General features: G+C 43.3%; 2 protein-coding genes across 40 annotated transcripts in view; one reads left to right on the forward strand and one right to left on the reverse strand.

Annotated features, from left to right (window-relative positions):
- The window catches only part of LOC105479791 (adhesion G protein-coupled receptor F3), a 51,553-nt gene extending 39,457 nt beyond the window's left edge, over nucleotides 1–12,096 (reverse strand). For 8 of the 38 annotated variants that reach the window (XR_011611556.1, XR_011611555.1, XM_071076360.1 and 5 more), the window contains exon 1: nucleotides 11,938–12,096. Coding sequence is in view for 15 of the 38 variants with exons in the window: in XM_071076360.1 (XP_070932461.1) it covers nucleotides 11,938–12,051 (114 nt within the window). In the remaining 23 variants the exon portion in view is untranslated. Of the gene's footprint in view, nucleotides 1–11,526; nucleotides 11,666–11,695; nucleotides 11,836–11,937 lie in introns of those variants that run through there. The other 30 variants (XM_071076372.1, XM_071076377.1, XM_071076376.1 and 27 more) reach the window with 9 other exon arrangements.
- Nucleotides 11,974–27,535, forward strand: part of SELENOI (selenoprotein I) — a 48,882-nt gene continuing 33,320 nt past the window's right edge. For both annotated transcript variants that reach the window (XM_011738044.3, XM_071076397.1), the window contains exon 1: nucleotides 11,974–12,106. In XM_011738044.3, coding sequence (XP_011736346.2) covers nucleotides 12,050–12,106 — 57 coding nt within the window. In that variant the 5' untranslated portion in view covers nucleotides 11,974–12,049. The remainder of the gene's footprint in view (nucleotides 12,107–27,535) is intronic.

Below are 27,535 nucleotides of genomic sequence, written 5' to 3' on the forward strand. Positions count from 1 at the left end.
TTTTGAGTGGAATGACTGGGTCAGGTAACTAACTATATGTTTAATTTTTTGAGGAACTATCAAGCATTTTTCCACAGGGGCTGTACCATTTTACATTTCCACCAGTATTGCATGAGGCTTCAAATTTTTCTACATCCTTGCCAACACTTTCTATGTTTTTTTTTTCCATTTTTTTACATTCACTTATTTCTGTCTAATTATGATATATCTTACGACATTAATTTACTATAGTTTACAGTTTAAGTTCTTATATAATTGGGCATTTGATTGCCTGCTTTCCCCTCTGCAGTTACAAAATATGGCTCCTTATAAGTCTTTGCAACAAGATTTTTTTCTTGCAGATCATTTCCTGGAAGTATATTCTTTCAAAGTGGGATTACTAGGTTAATAAGTAGGAAGAGTTTTATGTTAATAGCACTTGTTGCTGTCAGTGTCATACACTTCCTTATTTCTTCACAGTGCAATTTAATTCAATGCTTACTGCAGTCTTGCTGGGTATGAGGCATTATGTTACAGACTCAGAGGTATACAGATTTGGTCTTTACCCTCAAGGCACTTAAGAGTCCAGTAAGACAGAAAAGAATAATTTCATAACATAAACATAAAGGTATGCACAGGATGCTGTGGGAACACAGTGAGGGGAGGTGGAAGTAGGTTAGCAACTGGGACAAAAATGGCTTCTTGGAAGAAACGAAACTTAAGATGAATCCTGAAGATTGAGAGGGAGTTAACCAGTCAGGAACGACGAAACAGAAGTTTTGTACATGCAACCTGAAATGTTTAGCGATTTATGAACAATCCTGCATTCTGGGGAGATCAAGAGAGTGTGTGTGTGTGTGTGCGCGCGCGTGTGCGCGTATGTGTGTGTGTTGGAAGGAAGGGTCGGAAAGAATGATGACAAGAGTAATTCAATTCAAAGCAATCAAGGGAGGCTGGGCACAGTGGCTCATGCCTGTAATCCAAGCACTTTGGGAGACACTTTGGGAGACGGGTGAATCACTTGAGGTCAGGAGTTCGCGACCAGCCTGGCCAACATGGCAAAAACCTATCTCTACTAAAAATACAAAAATTAGCTGGGCGTGGTTGCACATGCCTGTAGTCCCAGCTACTCTGGAGGCTGAGGCAGGAGAATCTCTTGAGCCCGGGAGGTGGAGGTGGAGGTTGCAGTGAGCCAAGATCTTGGCACTACACTCCAACCTTGGTGACAGAGTGAGACTCCATCCAAAAAAAAAAAAAAAAAAAAAAAAAAAAAAAAAAAAAAAAAAATTAAAGCAATCAAGGGAGAAGGGAGGAAGTTTCAAAGAAATAACAGTGGGCAGGATCAGTGGAAGAAAACCCCAATAAGTTATGACTCAGCATCAAAGAGGAGGAACCTGGCAGTAGCCACTTCAGTGGTGTCTATGGGGTTGGAAATGGACTGGCAATGAGTGAAGAATAAGTGGGAGGTTTGGCAGTAAGAGATGGTTTACGATGACTAAGAAAAGCCAATGACAAGTTTTTGCCGTTCTTTCTCTGAATATTTGAAAGCAATCTAGGTGTAAGTCAGTGGTTTGCAAGTCTTTTCATGAAGCCTACTTACTATATTTTTAGTGAGAGCAGCTAATCTGAAGTGGCAGATTGTTTACAAATATAGGGGCAGTGATTGTCCTATACTTTTCTGCAGGCCCCGCAATGTGTGACTTTGCCATTCTATCCATTAAGTGGTGGGATCTATTTCTCCTTTGTGACTCTGCACTGGCCTTGTGATTTGCTTTGTCTGGCAGAAGGCAACAGAAGCAACATTTTGTGGTATCTTACCTAGGTCGACAAAGACCTTGTAGCTTCCACTTTATTTTTCTCCCAGTTTCATTGAGATATGATTGACAGATAAAAATTTTATATATTTTAGGTGTGCAATGTGATGTTTTGATATGGAGAACAGTGTGAAATGATTACCACACTCAAGCTAATTAGCATATCTAGCAAGACCAGCAAAACTGCTCAGCTAAGCCCAATCCAAATTGCTGACCCACAGAATTATGAGCAAATAAAATGGTTCTTATTTTAGGCTACTGAATTTTGAGTAATTTGTTATATGGCAAAACATAACTTTTAAAACTGCTTATTTTAAAAATGTATTTTCTTGTAGTCTATGTGTACTCATAAGGCATTTCATCACGAAGGGCTAAGGATCATGAGTAAATGTGAAGAGTTGTTTCTATACCCCACTTTCTAGATTATTCATCAAAATATTAAATCAGGCCAGGTGTGGTGGCTCACACCTGTAATCTCAGCACTTTGGGAGGCTGAGGCAGGCAGATCGCTTGAGGCCAGGAGTTTGAGACCAGCGTGGCTAACATGGCAAAAACCTGTCTCTACTAAAAATACAAAAATCGGCCAGGCATGGTGGCACACGCATGTAATCCCAGCTACTCGGGTGGCCGAGACATGAGAATCACTTGAACCCAGGAAGCAGAGGTTGCAGTGAGCCAAGATCACGCCACTGCCCTCCCAGCCTGGGCAACAAAGCAAGACTTGGTCTCAAAAATAAAATAAATAAATAAATAAATAAATAAATAAATCCCTATGGGATCTCAAATTCTTTATTTAGAATTTTCTTTTGATTTTAAACCTTTGTTTCCTGTCTTTAAGTCAATTCTCTGTCCAAGACAAAATATTCCACACCTTCACAGTGGATTTAAAAAACAGAGAGGAGAGGCAGACAGGAGGATGAAAAAAAGATAGAAATATGGCCAGGTATGGTGATGCACACCTGCAGTCCCAGCTACTTGGGAGGCCAAGGTGGGAGGATTGCTTGAGTCTACGAGTTTGAGGTCAACCTGGGCAACAGAGTGAGACCTTGTCTCTAAAAAAACAAAGAGAGAGAGAGTAAAATGATGAGCCAGAGCACTGGATGATGCTGGTCATTTTCAGAATGCAATAATAACTTCTCCCTGCTTGGGGACCATGTCTTACTCAACTTTGTTTTGTTTTGAGATGGAGTTTCACTCTTGTTGCCCAGGCTGGAGTGCAATGGCACGATCTCGGCTCACTGCAACCTCTGCCTCCCAGGTTTAAGTGATTCTCCTGCCTCAGCCTCCTGAGTAGCTTAAATTACAGCATGTGCCACCATGCCCGGCTAACTTTGTATTTTTAGTAGAGATGAGGTTTCTCCATGTTGGTCAGGCTGGTCTCAAACTCCCAACCTCAGATGATCTGCCCGCCTTGGCCTCCCAAAGCGCTGGAATTACAGGCATGAGCCACCGTATCCGGCAGTCTTATTCAACTTTGTATCTCCATGTCCATCATGGAATTTGTATTTGGTACATAGTGTTCAATAAGGATACATGAAAAGAAAATGAAGTTGTTGGCCAGACGGGTTGGCTCATGCCTGCAATCCCAGCACTTAGGGAGGCTGGGGCGGGCGGATCATGAAGTCAGGAGATCAAGATCATCCTGGCCAAAATGGTGAAATCCCGTCTCTACTAAAAATACAAAAATTGGTGGCGTGCACCTGTAGTCACAGGCTGAGGCAGAACAGTTGCTTGAACCCAGGAGGCAGAGGTTGCAGTGAGCCAAGATTGCGCCACTGCACTCCAGCCTGGGCAACAGAGCAAGACTCCATCTCAAAAAAAAAAAAAAAAAAAAAAAAAAAAAAGAAAAGAAAGAAAATGAAGTTGTTACTTTTGTAACTGGGTCACTTAACTTCAAAATGCATTTTAAGGGCCGAGCATGGTGGCTCGTGCCTGTAATCCCAGCACTTTGGGAGGCCAAGGCAGGTGAATCACTTGAGGTCAGGAGTTCAAGACCAGCTTGGTCAACATGGTGAAACCCCATCTCTACTGAAAATACAAAAAAATTAGCTGGGCGTGGTGGCGCACCTGTAATCCCAGCTACATGGGAGGCTGAGCCTTGAGAATGGCTTGAACCCAGGAGGCAGAGGTTGAAGTGAGCTGAGATCATGCCACTGCACTCTAGCCTGGGTGACAGAATAAGAATCTGACTCAAACAAACAAACCAACAAAACCAAACCAAACCCCAAAACTGCATTTTAATATGTATTTTTTTCTTTTTTTTCTTTTTTTTTTTTTTTTGAGACGGAGTCTTGCTCTGTCACCCAGGCTGGAGTGCAGTGGCCGGATCTCAGCTCACTGCAAGCTCCGCCTCCCGGGTTTACGCCATTCTCCTGCCTCAGCCTCCCGAGTAGCTGGGACTACAGGCGCCCGCCACCTCGCCCGGCTATTTTTTTGTATTTTTTAGTAGAGACGGGGTTTCACCGTGTTAGCCGGGATCGTCTCTCGATCTCCTGACCTCGTGATCCGCCCATCTCGGCCTCCCAAAGTGCTGGGATTACAGGCTTGAGCCACCGCGCCCGGCCTTAATATGTATTTTTTTTTTTTTTTCTTTCCTCTTGGGTTTTAAGATGTAACTTCGAAGCAAACTACAGAAGCCTTTTCCCTTAGCCTTTATATAGACTCCATGGTCCCTGTGTTTCTCACGGTATATACTCCCTTCACATTTATCTAACTGCATGCTACTATCTAATTATATGCCTTCTTAGAACTTCCAGGGGCTAATCTTGAGACAGAGAGAACAACCCTGCAGACCCAGCTGCAAAATTCCAGAGATGACTTCAAGGCGGCTAGTTAACAACCTGGCCATTGTTGAGATGACATAAGCCTGCATTCCAGGTGGATTGGGACCCAAGAGAGCCATCAGAATAAGACCCACATTGTACTCAGCACAATTCTTTTTTTTTTTTTTTTTCCGGCACAATTCTTGCATGCCTTCCTTATCAAGTTTCCCCTTTTTAAACCTCTGCTTTCCCTTCAAAAATTGAAACGATTCCTTTGGATAGAAATCTGGCCACTTTCCCTTTACTAATTTTGGTTAATAAAATCATTTTCTTTCTACCAGACCTCGCTCTTGTTAGACTCTGCAAGCAGTGAGCAACCCGACCTGTGTTCAGTTGCAGTTTTACATATTGTTTCCTATTTGTATGTCTTATTTTCTAGAAGTATAGACAACAGTGTCTGACTTAAAAAAAAAAAAAAAAAAATAGAGCCAGCTTCCATTAGAGTTGTGGTCAAGCAGGCCACATAGCCTTAGTTATACATATCAAGGAAGAAGTGAAAGTCTTAGGTAGTAGAGATCTATGTTGGCCACTGTTGCCTTAACCCCAGTATTTCCAGAATTCCTATAGGAAAAATGAATTATATGAATTATAACAACATTCTTTACTCTCTCGTTCCACTTAGGATTTTTTTTTTCTCCTACAGACCTTCTCTTGCACCAAAACTGAATGGCCATCAATCCAATAATCTCAAAGTTTCATGAAGACGAAAATAATCCCCATTCAAAAATGAAGACCGTTGCACGGCTGTGTGTTCAAATTGAAATTAAAAAAGAACAGTGGGGCCGGGCGCGGTGGCTCAAGCCTGTAATCCCAGCACTTTGGGAGGCCGAGACGGGCGGATCACGAGGTCAGGATATCGAGACCATCCTGGTTAAAACGGTGAAAGCCCGTCTCTACTAAAAAATACAAAAAACTAGCCGGGCGAGGTGGCGGGCGCCTGTAGTCCCAGCTACTCGGGAGGCTGAGGCAGGAGAATGGCGTGAAGCCGGGAGGCGGAGCTTGCAGTGAGCTGAGATCCGGCCACTGCACTCCTGCCTGGGCGACAGAGCGAGACTCTGTTTCAAAACAAAACAAAACAAAACAAAAACAAAAAACAGTGGTTACATTTGGTTGCATCTGCATATCTGACATTAGATGAGATTAACATTGCCAAACACAAATAAAGAGAAAGGCATCACAGAGGTGATGCCACTACGGCTACTCATCTGAATGATTTGTTCTCTCTTTACCTACAGTTCTGCTTCCATTCTAGGGGAGTAATAAAGGGGAGGAGGATGTGCGTGTGGGAGAGGTATTAATTCTTCCTCCATTCATAGAATACAGATGCTGGATCACTACCAGAACTTCAAGAATGATGAAGATAAGACTTTGCCCAGTGTAAAACTTTGCCTGCAATCAGTTTTTAAAATAATGTTTCTTTTATTTAACAGACATGCTCATGAGTAATGCTTATAACAGAGAAACAATCACTCACCTTCAAAAAAAAAAAGAATGGCAAGTATGTAGATGGTCTAAATTACTAGACCTGTGATTTCACTCTTGCCTCATATCACACTGGGTCCCTCTGAATCTTTAAACTGTCTCTAGACTTTGAATGACTACTGACATTATTGGTTTGGTAGATTAAGACCACAAAAATGGCCATAAAACCACTGAGAAGGCTGGGCAAGGTGGCTCACGCCTGTAATCCCAAGGTGGCCAAAGCGGGTGGATCACCTGAGGTCAGGAGTTTGAGACCAGCCTGGCCAATATAGTGAAACCCCCTCTCTATCTACTAAAAATACAAATATTAGCCAGGCGTGGTGGCGGGTGCCTGTAGTCCCAGCTACTTGGGAGGCTGAGGCAGGAGAATCGCTTGAACATGGGAGGCAGAGGTTGCGGTGAGCCAAGATCGCACCACTGCACTCCAGCCTGGGCGACAAAATGAGGCTCCGTCTTGACAAACAAACACACACACACACACACACACACACACCACTGAGAAGCTGGTTGAGAATAAGTCACAAAATAGCAGAGACACCATCCTCCCCCAGCAACATAGAAGTAGGAGGTATTAGCTTATGCTGAATCTCATTATATTACACAGACTTTTTCTGTGACAAAAATATGACTGATGACCCACTCATACAGTTCCCTTTACATTCTTACCTAGGAGGATTATGATTGAAAAATGTAAAATATAGCAAAAAAACAGGCAAACAAAACCCCACTTGAGAAGATTTACTATAATAACTGGGGAGTTCCTTTTTTGTTGTTGTTTGTAGAGACAGGGTCTCCCTATGTTGCCCAGGCTGGTCTTGAATTCCTGGGCTCAGGGGACCCTCCTGCCTCAGCCTTTCAGCATGCTGGAATTTGATTAAAAACTGACTTGTGGGCTGGGCACGATGACTCACACCTGTAATCCCAGCGCTTTGGGAGGCTGAGGCAGGCGGATCATGAGGTCAGGAGATAGAGACCATCCTGGCCAACACGGTGAAACCCTGTCTCTACTAAAAATACAAACAGTTAGCCGGGCGTGGTGGCAGGCACCTCTAGTCCCAGCTACTCGGGAGGCTGCAGCAGGAGAATGGCGTGAACCCAGGAGGCAGAGCTTGCAGTCAGCCGAGAACGTGCCACTGCACTCCAGCCTGGGCGACAGAGCGAGACTCCATCTTAAAAAAAAAACTGATTTGTGATTTTTTTTTTTTTTTTTTAAAACATCTTACTATCAACTTGTAGAAGCATAGTGTAGTGGCAAATTATTCAACTAAAAGTCTGATGACCTGTGTTCCTCTTTCCTGGGTGACTTTTGGTAAGATATGTTACTATTCTATTGTTCCACTCTGTATAATTGGAACAGCCATCAGGCCCAGGGCTCAGGATTGTTAGTTGTGTGAAACTGCTTTGAGAACCAGAGTTTATGTGTATAAGGCATTCATTTTTATTTTAAAATGAGAACTAAATCAATAACTTTTTACAAACTTCTTTGGAAGACTCTGCCTATTTTTATGGCTTCAGTAACTTATATTGGAGTTATTAACTATATTAGTCCTTAATTAACCTCCAATTTTTTTTGGCTGCCTCCATTTATCTGATACACTCTTATTCAGACTAAATAAAACAGGCACTCCAGGAATTTAAAACACTTTATTTTGGTTATATTATAAAAATAAAAATATTGTTTCTAGCACGAATTGATATTTTCTATGATTATTATTCTGGAAGGCAAAATGCCTGATCTTGAGTGTACAAGATATAGAAGAAATAAACTTCAATGGATGAGGAGGCAGACAAGGGAAACAAAGCAATAATAAACTACACTCAAGAATTTGGCGTGTAGAGCGTAGATGGGAGTGACAAGGCCAATCTAAAGCAGTCCCAGGCAGCTGGGCTGCCTTAGGAAAAATGCCTCCTAGAATAAAATTTGGGAACAAGAAAACAGAAAGGTGACTTAGTTCCAAAGGCAAATTTGTTTCCATGACATTTTTCTCTTCCCCGTGACCATGCCTGCTGGGTTTAGGATTCACAGAATTCTGTGAAAATGCAGTCATGCATCACTTAATGACAGGATATGTTCCGATAGTAAATACAAAAGCCAGTAAGATAGTTATTTATTATCAAGTATTCAGCAGTGTACATAATTATATGTGCTATACTTTTAGATGACTGGCAGTGCAGTACATTTGTTTACACTAGCATTACCACAAACGTGAGTAATGCTTTGTGTTACAACATTTTGAAAGCTACCATGTCACTAGGTGACAGGAATTTTTCGGCTCCACTATAATCTTAAGGGACCACATGTGGTCCCTCATTGACAGAAACGTGGTTATATGGAGCATGACTAATATCTTAAATTTGTATGAATTTAATTGAACAGACTTGAGCCGTATCATTGCAGGTAAGACAAGATTACCCAGATGAGTTGACTTAATCTCAGAGAAGTTATATGATAAAGTTTCATTGAATTTCAGAGATGAATAGGATCTTAGTACCTAATAGGTTCTAATGGATCAAATTAGATCTAAGGATCAAATGCCCTCTTTTTTTTTTTTTTTTGAGATGGAGTCTCACTCTGTCACCCAGGCTGGAGTGCAGTGGCACACTGCAAGCTCCGCCTCCCGGGTTCACACCATTCTCGTGCCTCAGCTTCCCAAGTAGCTGGGACTATAGGTGCCTGCCACCAAGCCCAGCTAATTTTCTTTTTATATTTTTAGTAGAGACGGGGTTTCACCATGTTAGCCAGGATGGTCTCAATCTCCTGACCTCGTGATCCGCCTGCCTCGGCCTCCCAAAGTGCTGGGTTTACAGGTGTGAGCCACTGCGCCCGGCCCAAATGCCCTCTTTTTGAAAAAGAGAACTGGGACTAAGTGAAGTTAGTTGTCTGGGATTACACAGCCAGTAACATGTCAAAGTATAAACCAATTTCTGGGTTATGCTTCAGCTTATAAATTATCAGATGAATTTATAATTGATTCAAACTTGTTACAACCTTATGCAGAGAAGCAGCAAATTGTAACTGCTTTCACAAAATTAAAAGTTACTCTTTTAAAAAGTGCTTTTAAAGAAAATATCAGAGGCAGAAAAAAATTTTAAGAATCAATCATGTCATTTTGAGTTTGTATCTGAACTGATTAACAATAAGTGCAGTTTATGAACTATTATGAGCTTGCAATGAAGTCACATTTTATGGCTTTCCACAATTAACTAAGTTTTACAAGTATGAAGGCTTTTTTTTATTTTGTTTTTCAGACGGAGTCTTGCTCTGTCGCCCAGGTTGGAGTGCAGTGGCACAGTCTCCATCCACTGCAACCCCACCTCCCAAGCTCAAGCAATTCTCCTGCCTCAGTAACCTGAGTAGCTGGGACTACAGGCGCGTGCCACTAGGCTTGTATTCTTAGTAGAGACGAGGTTTCACCATATTGTCCAGGCTGGTCTCAAACTCCTGGGAGCAAGTAATCCCTGCGCCGCAGCCTCCCAAAGTGTTGGGATTAAAAGCATGAGCCACCGTGCCTGGCTGAGACTCTCATTTCTAATGTTCTTCTCAAAACTGGTACTTCACACCCTATCAAAGAGATCTTTGCTCATTCATTCAATAAAATATATTGGCCGGGCGCGGTGGCTGACGCCTGTAATCCCAGCACTTTGGGAGGCCGAGGCGGGCAGATCTCGAGGTCAGTAGATCGAGACCATCCTGGCTAACACGGTGAAACCCCGTTTTTACTAAAAAAAAAAAAAACAAAAAATTAGCCGGGCTTGGTGGCGGGCTCCTGTAGTCCCAGCTACCCGGAGGCTGAGGCAGGAGAATGGCGTGAACCCGGGAGGCGGAGCTTGCAGTGAGCCGAGATCACACCACTGCACTCCAGCCTGGGTAACAGAGCGAGACTCCGTCTCAAAAAAAAAAAAAAAAAAAAAAAAAAAAAAAATTGATCATGTATTATTTGCAAGCCCTGGGGCTATGGAACATGCGGAAAATTAAGATGTGTAAGATGCAAATACTGCCCTCGAGGGCAAGTGTGATAAAGGACACTCAAGTTTATTGGTTAGCCGGGCACCCACTCTACAAAAAATGCAAAAAATGTAGCCGGGTGTGCTGGTGTGCACTTGTAGTTCTAGCTACTTGGGAGACGGAGGCAGGATCACCTGAGCCGGGGGAGGTCAAGGCTGCAGTGAGCCGTGATCATGTACTGCATTCCAGCCTGGGTGAGAGTGAGTCCCTATCTCAAGGCGGGGTGGGCGTGGGGGGGAAGCTTATTATCTACCATATACCAGGTATAAGATTATCTATAACCTTTTAAGAATCTTATGCTTTAGGAGAGGAGATTAGACATGTAGTAATAATACTCTGTTTGGCATATCTCGGGTCCCCAGTAAATAGTTGTTAAACGAATGAACATAGAAGTATCTGAAAATAATCGCCCTTATTTCAGACACCCAGAGAGACTGAAACGTTCCCTGAAGTAGTGGTTTCCCATAAAACAGATCTCATTTCATGTTGGGTCGATCATTTCCGAGCTGCGTAACTAAGTGACTCTGGGCAGGTTGCCCAATCTGAAACTGGGGATAATGCCTTTCACTTCAGTGTTGTTATGGTGTTGATGATAATGCATGTGAAGTTCTCCCCATAGAAGGCGCTCAATAAAGAGCAGCAACTATTATAAAATTTTATTAGTAGATACTCACTAGCCATTGACCTAGTGTTTTTTGTTGTTGTTGTTTGTTTTTTTTACAATTAACTGGGTCTAGTTATGTAAAACACTTCTTGCAAACGCCTTTAAGGCCTTGTCGAGACTGAGAGATTACTGTTTTTATCTGGTCGGGAGACACCAGCAATCTTAATTTGGAATGGTTTGATAGAGCGGAGTGCGATGAGGCGGTCCAAAGTTCCTAAGCAACATAGACCTGAGGGCCTTGTCTCCAATGTCCTTTCACCTGCCTTTCAAGTCCCTCTGCTGACCGCACAAAGACTCCCGTGGCCCCGGCAGCAGCTCGGCCTTCTCTACATCTAACCACGGTTACTAAATTTATTTTTTGTTTTTGAGACGGAGTCTCGCTCTGTCGCCCAGGCTGGAGTGCAGTGGCACAATCTCGGCTCACTGCAAGCTCCGCCTCCTGGGTTCACTCCATTCTCCTGCCTCAGCCTCCCAAATATCTGGGACTACAGGCGCCCGCCACCACGCCCGACTATTTTGTATTTTTCGTAGAGACGGGGTTTCGCCGTGCTAGCCAGGACGGTCTTGATCTCCTCACCTCGTGATCCGCCCACCCCGGCCTCCTAAAGTGCTGGGATTACAGGTTTGAGCCACCGCGCCCGGCCCTTTTACTAAATTTCTACTGCAAGCAGCGAACCGTACTAGGAGCCGGGAGCGGCCCGCGGAATAGACCTCCTTCCTCTTTTACTTCGCTGCAGTGGAAGAACTAAGTCCTCTTACCTGAGGCACTGCTGAACCGACTCGCAAGCAGTCACTCTACCCCCAGGACTAAAAGGGTATCCCCCAGATCTCCACTCAAGTGAGGATACCACTGAAAAGCCCACCTTCCCCTACGACCAGGAGCAAAGCCCGGCGGGAAATTGACCTTTCACCCCATCTCTTGTCTTACCTCAGCTCACCAATTTTGACGCTAGCAAATGAAGCGACGAAAAGAGCTGGAAGGCGGGACTTAGTGTTGCCTGATCCACGCCGATTGGACAGCGACAGTGTCGGGGGGCGGGCCGCTCAAGCGGGCTAGCAACCTCCCCTCGGTGGGCGGGGAGAAGCGTGGGCTGCGCTTGCGCACTGAGAGGCGGCCAAAGGGGCCGAGGCGGCTACGCGTGCGCGGTGGGCGGAGCGCGGCTCTCCTACCTTCTCCGCCAGCCCAGTCCTTCCCATCCTTGCCCAGCCGGTGCGGTGCTGGTGTGCCACAGCCTCGTACCCGGGAGTCGCTGCCGAGTGGGCGCTCGGTTTTCGGGTCGTCATGGCTGGCTACGAATACGTGAGCCCGGAGCAGCTGGCTGGCTTTGATAAGTACAAGGTAATGCGGGCCGGCGGATGCCCCTCTCCCTGCTCCCGGCCTCGCCCAGGCGGCTGAGGGGCCAGCGCGGCGCGGTCCGTGTCACCTTGTGCCGCGTGGCCCCGGGCGGACTGGCGGGAGTTCCTCCGGGGGTCCTGCGGGTCCTGGGGATTGGATGGAGGTCGGGGAGTGTGGGAGCATCCTAAGCCCGCCGCCCCGACTCGGCATCCTCCGGGAGATTTCCTTTTCCTTAGGAGAGCGCTCAGTGATCATAGAGCGAGAGAATTCCCTTCCTATTTTTTTTAAACTTATTATTTTCGTAAGCCCCCGGAAGGATGCGGTTCCTTCTGTTGTGTCAGTCGCCTTCATTTTAGTGAAGTTTCCACTCGCCTTTCATGCGTACAACTTCGGAGGAGGAGATGATCGTTTGGCAGATGAGGCCCGGGAGGGGAGCGCCTTGCCAGGCCATCCTGCTGGTGCCTCCTCTTCTGCTCCCGGCAGGGACTTCCTCAGCGGCAGCTTGTGGCGCTGGGGCCACCAGATGAAAGGGAGGTGCACAAGAAGGAGCTGTGGAGTGGAAAGAGCGCGGGCTTTCGAGCACATAACAAACCTGATACAGAAGTCAGAGTTCTTTATTTCGTCTTGGACACGTCATTTTAACCCCGCTCAGCCTCTCTTTTGTGTATGTAAACTGAAAGTAATAGCTTCAGCTGCGCAAAATGATTAGAAGAATTTGGGAAGCGCCTGGCAACCTGCTAGGACCGCAGTAAATAAATGCTGGTGGTTAACTTTCCTCCAAATCTGGTGCTCATCCGCTGTTCCTTTACCAATAAATGACTCTAACCATCCAGTCGGCCAAGCCTGAAATATGGGCTTTAACCCTTCATCCTAGTTGTTACCCGTTCATCTTCACATCTTTGCTTAAATATTGCTTCCTCAAAGAAGCCTTCCCTAAGTGCCCCTTTCCCCCTTAAACGTGCGCTCTGTTCGTTTATGGAATTGCTGCTTTAGCGTGTCTCGCCATTAGAATATAATGCCCAAGTCATTAGAGTTTTCTTGAGGACCACCATGGCTTAAGCACAGTGCTATGTGCATACTAGGCACCCAATAAGCATTTGTGGAATGAATGAATAACTGAAAAAGTCATAATGGATTTTGTTTAACTCGAGTTAAAAAAAAAAGCAAGGGTCCTTAGAAGGTCACATAGCATGTTTCTCTGCTTTCAGGCAGTGTTGTGCCATACCATTCTGAACTGAGGTAATGACTTGTCTTAAAATTTTAAGTGGAAAGAGGGTCCAGAGCCTTCTTGGGAACTCGGGCCAGTGCTTTTCAACTTTCATTTTAGAAGGCTGTTAACCTAGATATCTCCTGTTTTGCCTTAAGCTCTACCCCCCTTTTGTTGTCTGTTCTGCAGGGTAAATATTGGCATAGAAAACATTTTCTTCCTTACTAGTGTCTGACTTTCTAAATGCCAATAAAATAGCTATTTCAATGGGAGCAGTGTTTGTAATAGGAAATCTCCTTTTTCTTATAAAGAATCTTTCCTAGATTTATGTTTTCAACTAAATAGATGTCCTAATTTACCAGAAGTTTCGTGTAATTTTCTGTTCTGATCTTTCCCCCTTTTTTATTATATAAGTTCCTGTATCTGACAGCAGACTTCCTATCATCCTGGAAAACAAAGGTCGATTTAGCAAGCGTCCAATGTTCACTAAAATACTTTGTTGATATTATTTTAGTTATAATGAGGCTTCCTTGGGGGAAAAAAAGTACACATTTGTAACCTAAATATTCTTCTAGTGCAATTACTCAATACTGCATTTATATTAAAATTATAAATCCAGTGGTATCCAAAGGAAAAAATCCATGTGATCGGTTTTGCTCGAACACAAATCTCACAGATTTTTTTTCTTGTCGTTGCGTTCCCCTTGTGTTGTCTTCAGATAGTAAGTGCTTTATAAATGCTTATTTTAAAGTCTTTTTTCCCCATAAATGGGTAAAGACTGAAAACACTCAAAAGAGATTTTGTATTCCCTCATGTGATGCTTTATAAGAGAGATGTAAAGAACTGATACTACAAAAGCAGTTGGTGGAAAAATTACTTTTGAAGTAGTTTAATTTCTTTATTTTCCCTGGAGATATATCAGAGAGCTACAGTTGGAAACCTGGCAGTTATACAGAATAACTGCTGAAAGGGGTGTACATGTGGAGTGGAAATTAGGTTTCTGAAGCAGGAAACTATGAGACAACTGACTTTTGGTATGGAAGAGCATGGGATGGATTCTGTGTTATGTATTGACACTTGTATTCGCCATTGTTACTTAACACAGTTAAACAGTTAGTTGAATATTAGTTGAATGTCTGCTTTCTCTTTTAGGACGTGAGCTTTAGAGGGCAGGCCGTATAGCTGACTTTTTTTTTTTTTTCCTTTAATAACATGACTGAGGTCTAGCACAGTACCATGAACAGAGTAAGTGCTAAACAAATATTGAAGGAATGAGTGTAAAAGAATCTAAACCATTTTGGAAGTATGGTTAAAAAAAAAAAAAGGAGCTCTATGGATATTGAAAGGGTGCTTTTGTATTTTAAATGTGAAGATACCAGGTTTAACTACCATTACCATTGTTCTTTGTTTCTTATTAACTAAGGTAACTTCAGAGAATTATACTGAAGGATTTCAACCTTATTTTTGCCCTCTACCCATCCTTTGTTTTGGACAGGTTTTTTTTTTGTTTGTTTTTTGAGATGGAGTTTTGCTCTTGTTGCCCAGGCTGGAGTGCAATGGCGCGATCTCGGCTCACCAAAACCTCTGCCTCCTGAGTTCAAGTGATTCTCCTGTCTCAGCCTCCCGAGTAGCTGGGATTACAGGCATGCACCACCTTACCTGGCTAACTGTGTATTAGTAGAGACTGGGTTTCTCCATGTTGGTCTGGCTGGTCTCGAACTCCCAACCTCAGGTGATCTGTCCTGGCCTCCCAAAGTGCTGAGATTACAGGCATGAGCCACCACACCCGGTTTTTTTTTTTTTTGGATGGAGTTTTGCTTTTGTTGCCCAGGCTGGAGTGCAGTGGTGTGATCTCAGCTCACTGCAGCCTCCACCTCCCGGGTTCAAGCAGTTCTCCTGCCTCAGCCTCCCGCATAGCTGGGATTACAGGCACCTGCCACCACGCCTGGCTAATTTTTGTATTTTTAGTTGAGACAGGGTTCCACACACATTGGCCAGGCTGGTCTTGAACTCCTGACCTCAGGTGATCCACCCACCTCGGCCTCCCAAAGTGTTGGGATTACAGGCGTGAGCCACCGCGCCCGGCCCTTGGACAGGTCTTTATAGTTGAGGGATTTTTCCCCACTTATCTAAGGGTGAAACTGCAAGTTTTTTTTTTTTTTTTTTTGTCCTGGTTTGCTCATCTAACCTTGGGAAGGCAAATTTTTAATTGATAGTGTAGCAGCTACTTTCAAATTGTATCATTTTGCCTCAGGGAGGAAGTGTTCTGTGAAATATTTTGTTTGGTTTGTTCAAGAAGGTAATTTGTCTGGGCACAGTGTCTCATGCCTGTAATCCCAGCACTTCTGGAGGCTGAGGTGGAGGATGGCTTGAAGATAGAAGTTGGGCAACATAGTGAGACCTCATCACACACACATACACACACACACACACACACACACAATTAGCCAGGCATGGTAGCACGTGCCTGTGGTCCTAGTTACTTGGGAGGCTGAGGTGAGATGATCACTTGAGTCTGGAAGCTGGGCTGCAGTGAGCTATGATTGTGCCACTATGTTGCAGCCTAAGCAACAGAGAAAGACCCTGACTCAAAAAAAATAATAATAATAATGAGTATGTGTGTATAAATATATGTATAGTTTTGTGATGACTTGGTTTCTGCTATTATGGTAATTGGCTTTCCACAACAGCATCCTGATTATAGGAATCATGATAATTATGAATTTATTAGTATTACAATTAAGAGGTGGTAAAGAGAGACTGTGTTTGCATCTTAATGGTAATGCTAAAGAACCAGAATCTGGCCTTTAACCTTACTAGTTCCTGCAGATTTCATAAAAAAGTATTTTTATTCTTATCTTTTTTTAGAGACAGGGTCTTGCTTTGTCTCCCAGGCTAGAGTGCAGTGGTGCGATCATAGCTTACTGCAGCCTTGAATTCCTCAGGTGATTTTCCTCCCTTGGCCTCACAAAGTGCTGGGATTGTAGGCGCGAGCCACCGTGCCTGGCCATCATACGGTTTGATTTTATTTATTCACCGTGCCTGGCCATCATACGGTTTGATTTTATTTATTCACCGTGCCTGGCCATCATACGGTTTGATTTTATTTATTCACTGTGCCTGGCCATCATACGGTTTGATTTTGTTTATTCACCAAGCATTTATTGAGGGTCTACTCAGTGTCAGGCATAGCATTTGGGCTGCAAAATTAAGCTAAGCTGAAATTCTTTTCTTCAAAGAACTCAGTTTGGTGGCATGTGAACATGTAAATGAACAGTTATGAAAAGTTAGTAAGTCCAGTTAGGCAAGTGCTGGGTCCTGTGGAAGACGAGAGGAGGCAACTTCCAGGCAGTGGGAGCTAGAGTTGAGAGAGCCTTCAGGGGATGGAGGTGAAGGCAAAGCTCAGTCTAGAGAGATGAATATATATATTTATATTATATAGAGAGAAGGAGAGAGAGTGCTGCTCCATTTATGATGGGTTTCTGTTCCTGATAGACCTATTGTAGTTGAAAATACATTTAATACACGTAACCTACTGAACATCATAGCTTAGCCTAGCCTACCTTAAATGTGCTCAGAACACTTAGAGTAATTCACCTGCACTTGAGCAAAATCATCTGGCAGTGCAGTAGAGAATCGGTTGTTCACAGGTTTTTGTTTTTTTTTTTGAGACAGGGTTTCACTCTGTCGCCCAGGCTGGAGTGCAGCGGCGCAATCTCGGCTCACTGCCACCTCCACCTCCTTCAAGCAATTTTCGTGCCTCAGCCTCCAGAGTAGCTAGGATTACAGGCATGCACCACCACACCCGGCTAATTTTTGTGTTTTTAGTAGAGATGGGTTTCGCCATGTTGGCCAGGTTGGTGTTGAACTCCGGACTTCAGGTGATCTGCCTGCCTCGGCCTCCCAAAGTGTTGAGATTACAGGCATGAGCCACCGCACCTGGCCTGTTCACCCTTGTGATTGCATGACTGACTAGGAGCTGTGGCTCGCTGTGCTGCCCAGAATTTCGAGAGAATGTCATACCACTTTCAACCAAATGCATGTTACCGTTGCACCATTGTAAAGTTGAAAAATGATGAGTGAAACTGTCATAAATCAGAGACTGTACTACCAGGTTAAGAGGGAGAAAGGCCTTATGGAACAAGAGAGCAATGGAGTGTAAAGTGATGAAGGCCTCAGGGTATTTTCTGGGAACCACAAGAAGTTAGGTAAGGTGTTTAGACATAATGGTGAAGTGGCAGGAGATGAGACTGGAGAGTGAGGTGGGGTGCTCTCAGAGGGGGATGACTCGATGTAAAGGACTTCTGGATTTGATAGTGTAGATCACTGTGTGGTTCAAGGACTGCTGGCATCAGAATCACTTCGGGAGGTGTTTAGCAAATTCGTGGCTGTCTTTGGGAGATACACTCTGGATAGATTGCTGTTATTTCCATGTTTAACAAATACCTCAGGCCAGGTGCAGTGGCTTAGGCCTGTAATTCCAGCACTTTGGGAGCCCGAGGCAGGTGGATTGCTTGCGCCCAGTAGTTTGAGACCAGCCTGGACAATATGGTGAAACCCAGTTTCACCAAAAATACAAAAATCAGCCGGGCGTGATGGCACGTGCCTGTTCCCAGCTACTCTGGAGGCTGAGGTGGGAGGATTGCTGAAGCCCGGGAAGTCAAGGTTGCAGTGAGCTGAGATCATGCCACTGCACTCTGGCTTAGATGACAGAGTGAGACCCTGTCTCAGAAAAGAAAAAAAAGCCAAATATCTCAAGTGGTTCTTAGGCACATTATAGTGCTATAGGTTTTGGGGAGCCACTGTTTAAAATTGAAATCTAGACAGGATCACATTTCAATTTAGGAAGCTCACCCTGGCAGTGTGTAGAAGATGGAGAGAGCTAGAGGTGATCTGGAGGCCTTTTAGGATGATGCTTCTGCATAAAACTAGGTTAAGAAATGTCAAAGGCCTGAACTAAGGGGTGGGGATAGAAAGGAAGGAGTGGGGATTCTAAAGATAGACGTCAAAACAGGTTAACCTGCACACTGAATGTAGCCAACAGTTACGTTTAATTTGGCCCACACTTGCTTTGTTTCAAAAATTGGTATCTCTAGCCGGGCCCGGTGGCTCACGTCTGTAATCTCAGTTACTTTGGGAGGCTGAGGCAGGTGGATCACGAGGTCAGGAGTTCGAGACCACCCTGGCCAACAGGGTGAAACCCCATCTCTACTAAAAATACAAAAATTAGCTGGGCGTGGTGGTGTGTGCCTGTAATCCCAGCTACTTGGGAGGCTGAGGCAGGAGAATCGCTTGAATCCTTGAGGTGGAGGTTGCAGTGAGCCAAGATAGTGCCACTGCACTCCAGCATGGGCGACAGAGCGAGACTCCATCTTAATAATAATAATAATAATAATAATAATAATAATAAATAGTGTCTTTCTCATAAAAGTCCAGATTTCTGAATTCTCTTGAAGAAAACAGAATATTGGACAATACTGGCCCTGAACTTCCTCTTGACAAGAATCAGCTGATGCTGAATAGTGCTTGCCCTGTTTTTATTTGCTCTCTAATTTGCCGTTTCTCTACCAGTGCATAAGCTTTATGCAGGAATGCTTTGTTCAACTTACCTGCCAGATCCCTGTGATCCTTGATTTGAAGATACAGGGTTGGCAGAACATGGTGACTGACTAGCTGGAGGTGGTATAGAGGGCCACATAAAAGATGGGGAGGAGTCTGGGATGACTCAGGTTCTGGTAGGATGACTGGGTGGATAGAGGTGGTAGTCACTGAGGCAGGGTTTTATGAAACAGCATACTGTTTTATATATATAATTTTTAAAAAAATACAATAGTGTTTTGCACAGGTCACTTCTCTTGGATGGAACCACATGAAAGTGTGTCTTATGGACTTGGAATTAAAGAAAACTTGTAAATAAATCTCATTTGTGAATGAGTTGCCCTCTATTAGAGGACATTTCTGTAAAGATTTCAAAGATACAAACACTTTTCCTTTTAGAGCCTCAATAGAAACAGCATGAGAAATTCTTGATCTTTTGATTTTCGTTTATTATGACTACAAGCTGACTACAGTACAATATGTTAATTATGGCATTGCCTGGATCCATTACAGTTGATTGAAGCATAACTTATCTTTAATTGTATCTTGGTCACCTTGACTAGATTTGGGGAACTGCCCTCTCTTTCCTGTAAGTACATTAATAAGGCTTGAAATGTATTCTAGTTGTCTTAGATAGTGATTTACACATGTCTGGCAGAAAGAATTATTTCTGCAGTTGGCAGAGACAAGAAAGATGGGTGGAAAACGTCTGCGGAGTGAGGGGGAGAGATTCAGTGGTAAGAAGATGGCTACTACATTTTTAGGTGCTATTTGGAGAAAACATCTTGAATTGGATCTTTTACTACCTTCTGAAATAACAGTTCACTGATGATGGCTTGTTTCTCTAACTGCTGTAGTGCTTAAATATTAAATTCTTTGCTAAATAAGAGTTTGCCTACTGCATAAGGGAAACTTGGGGAAAGGTGTTCAATTCAAAGACACCCATGGGAACCAAGGCACAGAGACTGACAAGGCCCTGGTACGTTAAAAGCACAAGGAAGTGGCGGGTATGTAAGTGACCAGGCCGAGCCTTGGGAGCTCAGTGAGGGAAAGCAATATCATCATAAATACTGAATAACAATAATAATGATAGCAAACATTTATATATTGTATACTCTGTGCCAGGCAGTGGTTTAAGTGCTTTATGTGTATTATCTCATTTAATATTCACAACTGCCATCTGAGATAGAGGTACTATTTTCCCTGTTTCACGGAGACACTGAAAATCTAACTTGCTCAGGGTCCCACAGCTAGTAAGTGGTGGAGCTGAGATTTGAACTCAGGCAATCAGTCTGGAGTCCATGTTCATCATGCTATTCTGCCTCTCAAAACTAAGAATGAAGTATAAACTCTGCCTTGTAGGTACTGGCTGTTTGTTTGTTTGTTTTTTTGTTTTGAGACTGAGTCTTGCTCTGTCACCCAGCCTGGAGTGCAGTGGTGCGATCTAGGCTCATTGCAAGCTCCGCCTCTTGGATTCATGCCATTCTCCTGCCTCAGCCTCCCGATTAGCTGGGACTACAGGCGCCCACCACTACACCTAGCTAATGTTTTGTATTTTTTTTTTTTTTTTTTTTTTTTTTTAGTAGAGACGGGGTTTCACTGTGTTAGCTAGGATGGTCTCGATCTCCTGACCTCGTGATCTGCCTGCCTCGGCCTCCCAAAGTGCTGGGATTACAGACCTGAGCCACCGTGCCTGGCGGTACTGGCTGTTTTTGTATAAGATATATGAACATTAGAATAAAGACCTTCAATGACATGCTTAATTGGATGTGTATCTAATGTATGCAGATGGGGAAAATGTAGTGTTTACTCTTTCCCTGTTTTAAAATTATTAGTAGGGGCAAGTGGGCCTGAATTTACTAGTCTTGCATTTAGTTGAGTATAAAGACCATTTCATTTATGATTAGCTCTAATTGAGATAAAGGGCTTTTGATTAAATAATTAGCTTTCGGACTAATATTAAGTTAAAAAGTTTCCACATACCAGCTGTGTGATACTTAGCAGGTAACTTAATCTAACCAGGTTTCCTCATCTGTGAAATGGAGTAGTACCTACCCCATAGGATAATTCTGAAAACTGAATGAGTTAAAAGTTATAAAGTGCCTGGCACATAGTGCTGTGTAAATGCAGAGTAAATAAAAAATAACACTTGACATTTGTGATTCCCTGCACAAATGAACATTGGCTAGCATATAACATATCCACATTTATACACATCCCTGGAGGTTATACCAAGAGATTAAGGGTGGCATCGTAATGGACAGTTGGAAAGAGTAATGAGGAGTCTGTCTAGCTTGGGTCTCACAGATAGTCTTTGGCTTCAGATTTCTTCATCTTTTTAATCATATGTAATAGCACAAGAGACAATAAATAATTTTTCTCAAATACTGCACCCTATTTAAGAGTCTGCAGTGGCTTCCATGTGTTTGATATCCAAATTCCTCAGCAAAGATTTCAAATTCCTTCACTAAATGACCCCTCCTTTTGCCTTATCTTCTCATCTTGTTAGAGCTTACTTAAAGTCTAGCAAGCAAACCTGTTTGTCATCATGACTTGCTTGTATTTGTCTCATTGCTCTAATTCTCCAGTCTCCTATTGCCACCCTCTTCTCTCCGACTTGTTAGATGTAAACGACAGTAATCACTGAAATTAGATCTCCTTGCTCAATGAGTCATGTTCTCTGTGGGCGTAGTTCTTCAAGTCTCTCTCTCTTTTTTTTTTTTTTTTTTGAGACGGTGTCTTGCTCTGTTGCCTAGGCTGGAGTGCAGTGGCACGATCACGGCTCACTGTAGCCTCAACCTCCCCAGGCTCAGGTGATCCTCTCACTTCAGCCTCTCAAGTAGCTGGCACTACAGGCATACGGCACCACACCTGGCTCATTTTTGTATTATTTTGTAGAGATGGGGTTTCTGCATGTTGCCCAGGCTGGTCTCGAAGCTCTGGGCTCAAGCTGTCTTCCTATCTCAGCCAATAATGCTGGCATTATTGGCGTGAGCCCCCTTGCCTGGGTGAGCCAGCATTCCTGTCCTCATGTCTTGTACTGATTAAAAGTACATTAAGAAACTTTATTTCTGTCCTAGGGTTAATTTATCCCTCCTCCCACCCTACTTTTTTTGCATTTTAAGTTTAGTGATGTTTTGTTTTAATTAGAGATAAGATTTCCCTCTGTTGCCCAGGCTGAAGTACAGTGACATGTCATAGCTCATTGTAGCCTCAAACTCCTGAGTTCAGCCTCCTGAGTAACTGGGACTACAGGCATGTACTACTATGCCTGGTTAGTAGATAGTAGAGCATTACTTGGGGCAGTGGACTCAGTGTGATTACTAAGTTGTCCAGAGCTCAGTATTTAGTGCAAAGGTGTGTCAGTTCAGTTTTCTTACTGGTACATAGAAGGGATTTAAATACATGTATAAAGGACATACTTTTAGGTCCAAGAAGGTGTTTTCATAGTTTTCCTTATGTTAGAGCCAATTTCCTTCTTAAATTAAGGGGGATTCATTTCTAATCTATCAAAAATGGACACTTCTTCACAGCATATTTAGAAAGTATTTTACAAGTCATTGTATTGCTCCTAGACTAACCCATAATTGTCACTTGCCTGATAAATTATACTAGTTTCTGACTGGTCTCTAGTTTGTACTTTACTCCCTTCAAATCTATTTTCTACACCATGATCAGAATGGTCCTCTTAAGATGTAAATCAGGACATTTGTTGTTCTTAGAATAAAATCCAACTCCCTGTGGTCCTGCCAGGTGATGTCTGCCCACCTCTCTAGTCGCTTCATATCGCCCTTCTATACGATGCTGGAGCTACATTGGCCTTCCTTCAGCATTTCCAACTCTTCTGTTAGTGGTCTTTGTATGTGTTATTGTTTCCTGCCTCGAAGGTGTTTCTTGGCATGTATTACATCCCCACCTCCACACACACACACGTGAGTCATAGAGTCTTTCTTTATTTTCTCTCTTTTTTCCTTTTTAGGTATAAATTACGTATAAATACTGCAATACATTAAGATCTTAAGTGTATAATTTAATGCATTGTTACATATGTATATACCCGTGTAACCACGACCCAGCTCAAGATACAGAATTATTTCTAGTGCCTCAGAAGGTCCCCATCAGTCCCTCTCACCAGACTACTGTTCGGACTTCTCTTGCCATAAATCAATTCTGTTTTTGAACTTCATATAAGTGGAATATATGAAAGCACATTGTCTTTAGCATCTACCTTTCACTCACTATTATGTCTCATACATTCTTTACTTGACTGCCTTCTCATCTAGGACTCAGCTTAAATGTCGCCCGTTAGAAGCTGCCTCTGACCACTCTGACTAGGCATACTTCCTGCTCCACTTGTTCTCTTCTTTTTTGGGAGCTGGTTACCATCTTTACTTGCCTCCTAAGGCTGCCATAAAAATTACCGCACACCGAGTGGCTTTAAATAACAGAATTGTAATTCTCTCCTAGTTACAGAGGCTAGAAGTGTAGAAAAGCAAGGTATTGGCAGAGCCACACACCCTCAAAAGCTCTAGGCGAGAATCCTTCCTTGCCCCTTTCAGCTTCCAGTAGCTCCTGGCCTGCCTGGGCCTGTGGCAGCGGAACGCCAATCTTGACCTCCCTCTTCATGTGGCCTTCTTCCTTGTGTTTCTGTCCTCTTGTCTGTCCTCTTCTTGCATAATACTCTGATAATTCCCTTTATAATATTTATCACAAATTGTGTACATGTGGTTATTTTTTAAGGGGTATGGGGAGCAATGTCTTGCTTTTTGCTGATATGCTTTGGCTATGTCCCCACCCAAATCTCACCTTTAATTGTAGCTCCCATAATTCCCACGAACTGTGGGAGGGACCCGGTGGGAGAAATTGAATCATGGGGGCGGTTTCCTCCATACTGTTTTTGTGGAAGAGAATGAGTCTCATGAGATCTGATGGTTTTATAAAAGGGGAAACTCCTTTCGCTTGGCTCTTATTCTCTTTTTGCCTGTCGCCATGTAAGATGTGCCTTTTGCTTTCCACCGTGATTATGAGGCCTCCCCAGCCACATGGAACCATGAGTCCATTAAACCTCTTTTTCTTTATAAATTATCCAGTTTCAGTGGGGTGCGGTGGCTCAGGCCTGTAATCCCAGCACTTTGGGAGCCCAAGACGGGAGGATCCCTTGAGGCCAGGAGTTCAAGATTATCCTGGCCAACACGGTGAAACCCCGTCTCTAGTAAGAATACAAAAATTAGCCCGGCATGGTGGCACGCACCTGTAATCCCAGCTACTCGAGAGACTGAGGCAGGAGAATTGCTTGAACTTGGGAGGCGGAGGTTGCACTGCACTCCAGCCTGGCGACAGAGCGAGACTCCGTTTCAAAAAAAACCCAAAAAACAAAACAAAAAAAAACCTTTTATAGCCCAGACTGGTCCCAAACTCCTGGGCTCAAGTGATTCCCCCACCCCACCTCAGCCTCCCAAGGCACTGGGATTACAAGCATGAGCCACGATGCCCAGTCCGTAATAGCAGTCTTGAGGGAAATGTTTAGAAGGTCTACCTTGATTGGCATTTTTATAGACTTAAGTGAAAGCATTATTAGCATGACCAGATTTATATGCTGAGAGTTTTGGGAGGAATAGCTGTTTCCTTGGATAACTAAGCCAGGATCAGAAGAAATCTGGAGAGGGCAGAAATGAGTTGACTCTAGCAAGATGAAATGTTAAAACTTTAGATGCAGTGTCGCACCTGTGTTCCAGGAGTCAACCTCATATTAGCATAGAGAAAAATGACTTTGCAGTCCATGTGAGAAAGGCCTGAGGGGGTTCAGGTGACTGCAGTGTGATTTAGTTGTCCCGGGAATTAATAATATCTTGAGCAGCATAAGTTATCAAGGAAGAGGGGCTTATAGTCATGTTCTGCTTCCTACTCATATACCACTTGAAATGCTCCTTTTGCCCTAGACCACATGTTTGTGTTGATTTAACAATAAATTGGATTGTTTGAAGCAGGGGTTGTCAAACTGAAGCCCCCAGTCTGCCTGTTTTTGTGAATAAAGTTTTATTAGAACACTGCCAGACCCATTTGCTTACATATTTTCTGTGACTGCTTTCCTGTTTCAAGTGTTGTGTATTTGTTGCAAAGACCATATGGCCTGCAAAGCCTCAAATATTTACTATCTAGACCTTTACAGAAAAAGCTCTCCAACCCCTGGTGTACTGAACTAGACCTAGGTGATGAAGGAGACTGAAACCATGGCAAAAAGCAGTGGCAAAAGGAGTATAGGAACAGATGATGAAAAGATTTAGATGTGACAGGGAGAGCTGTCTTCAAATATTTGAAAGACTGTAGTTTAGAAGAAAAGTTAGGTCTGGTGTAGTGGTTCTTGCCTGTAATCTTAGAACTTTGGGAGGCCGAGGTGGGTGGATCACCTGAGCTCAGGAGTTCGAGATCAGCCTGACTAACATGGTGAAACCGCGACTCTACTAAAAATACAAAAATTATCCAGGTGTAGTGGTGGGTGCCTGTAATCCCAGCTACCCAAGAGGCTGAGGCAGGAGTCGTTTGAACCCGGGAGGCAGAGGTTGCAGTGAGCTGAGATCACACCCCTGCACTCCAGCTTGGGTGACAGAGTGAGACTCTGTCTCAAAAAAAGAAAAATTAGACTGCTTAACTTTGTAGAGCAAAATGAAAACACAGGATAGATGATATAGGGCAGGGGAGGATTTTGTTAGTGTATGGAAAAGTTGTTGTAACTTTGAATTGGGTTGCTTCTCGAAGTAATGAGTTGGTGAGTTTTTTTGTAGTTTGTTTTGTTTTTTTTGGTGATCTGAGGCCTGATGACTGTTTTACCTCTTCTCCTAGATGAGGGTCAGATATACAATGGTGTATAAGGTTAAGGCATCTCTGAGTTCTGAGGTTTTCCATGGAACGAGTCTATCAAACCCAGCCTGTGGTCCTCAAGCAGTTTTGAGGGCTCTAGCTTACCCTAGCCCGATAGATTGTAGAGCCAAGCAAGTCATGCCAGGTCTTAACTGGATTATCTACCTGGTTCAGGTTTCCTGGTGTTGGCCAAAACGTCACTCCCATGGAAAATAATACCTTTAACAAACATTAACAAACCCAAATCTAGTCTAGCACCTTTAAAAGTTTGCATTTTATTTTTTTCATGAATGTGGAAGGTTTAAGTCGTTCTTCTTCCTGTGGGTTCATAAAACAGTTTAGAGTTTCTTTGTTTATCGTGAGTGGTATGTGACCTTGAAAAATACTCAGGTGTGTAAGGCGAGAGCACAGAGTTTTGCTGCCTTCTGTAATCTATTAATCTTTCTTCCTGTTTGAACTCATCAGCTGTTAATGAATGTCAAATAATTGAAATCCAATTAGGTAAACTGACCTTCTTGTATCATACTTCTCCTGGTCTCCTGAAGTTGAAATTTCACGTTAAAGCTTCAGAATTTTAAAAGAGAAACTTTTCAAGTTAAAATAGCATTCCTTAAAGAATTCTTTTAGATAGAAGTTAAATTATGGAAAGCTGCTGAATGAAAATGAGCAAATAGTTGAATTAAGAACATTGAACAGTTACTTTGTGCACTATATTAGGTATTCATGTGATATCTGAAACGGTTTTCTTCTGATCTGAACTTATAACTTCTGTGCTTTCTGATGGATGGTGGACTTGAAAGGGGTGATTTTTCATTTTATTTGCCCTGCTGGCTGTATTTCATGGTTCTGGGTGCAGACTTTTGTGAAGTAGAGGAATGTAGGTCCCTTCTACCTTGTCATTGGCAGCCTGTAGGGGTTCATATTGGTTCCTGGTCCTCAGGTCTGAAGACTTAAATTCAGGCAGTCCTGTCAGTTCAGAACTCTTTCATTCTGCACAGGCTCTGATGGAGTGATATCTATTATGGAAAAGCTTTGTAAACTGCAGACCATCCTGGCCGGGCACGGTGGGTCACGCCTGTAATCCCAGCACTATGGGAGCTCAAGACTGGTGGATCATGAGGTCAGGAGTTCGAGACCAGCCTGGCCAACATGGTGAAACCGTGTCTCTACTGAAAATACAAAAAATTAGCCAGGCATGGTGGCGGGCACCTGTAATCCTGTCTATTCGGGAGGCTGAGACAGGAGAATCGCTTGAACCCGGGAGGTGGAGGTTGCAGTGAGCCGAGATCACACCATTGCACTCTAGCCCGGGTGACAGTGTGAGACTCCATCTCAAAAAAACAAACAACAACAAAAGAAAAACTGTAGACCATCCTACAAGTGAAAGTTGTATGTTTAGTACATGTTTAATAAGAATACTAATAAAATTGCCCCCCGCTTACCCATGGGAGATACAGTCCAAGACCCCCAGTGGATGCCCCAAACCAAGGACAGTACCAAACCCTGTACAGTAGGTTCTCTGTATCCACAGGTTCCACATCCATAGATTCAACCAACTGTGGATTGAAAATGTTAAAAAATAAATAAATAAATAACAATACAGCAAAAGATACAAATAAAAAGACAATGCAATATAACAATTATTTACATAGTATTTACATTGTATTAGATATTATAAGTAAGCTGAGATTTTTTAAAGTAGATGACCCAGCGTGGTGGCTCACACCTGTAATCCCAGCACTTTGGGAGGCCGAGGCAGGTGGATCACG

The sequence above is a fragment of the Macaca nemestrina genome, chromosome 13 (assembly GCF_043159975.1).
Source record: "Macaca nemestrina isolate mMacNem1 chromosome 13, mMacNem.hap1, whole genome shotgun sequence".
In the NCBI taxonomy this organism is placed as follows: Eukaryota; Metazoa; Chordata; class Mammalia; order Primates; family Cercopithecidae; genus Macaca; species Macaca nemestrina.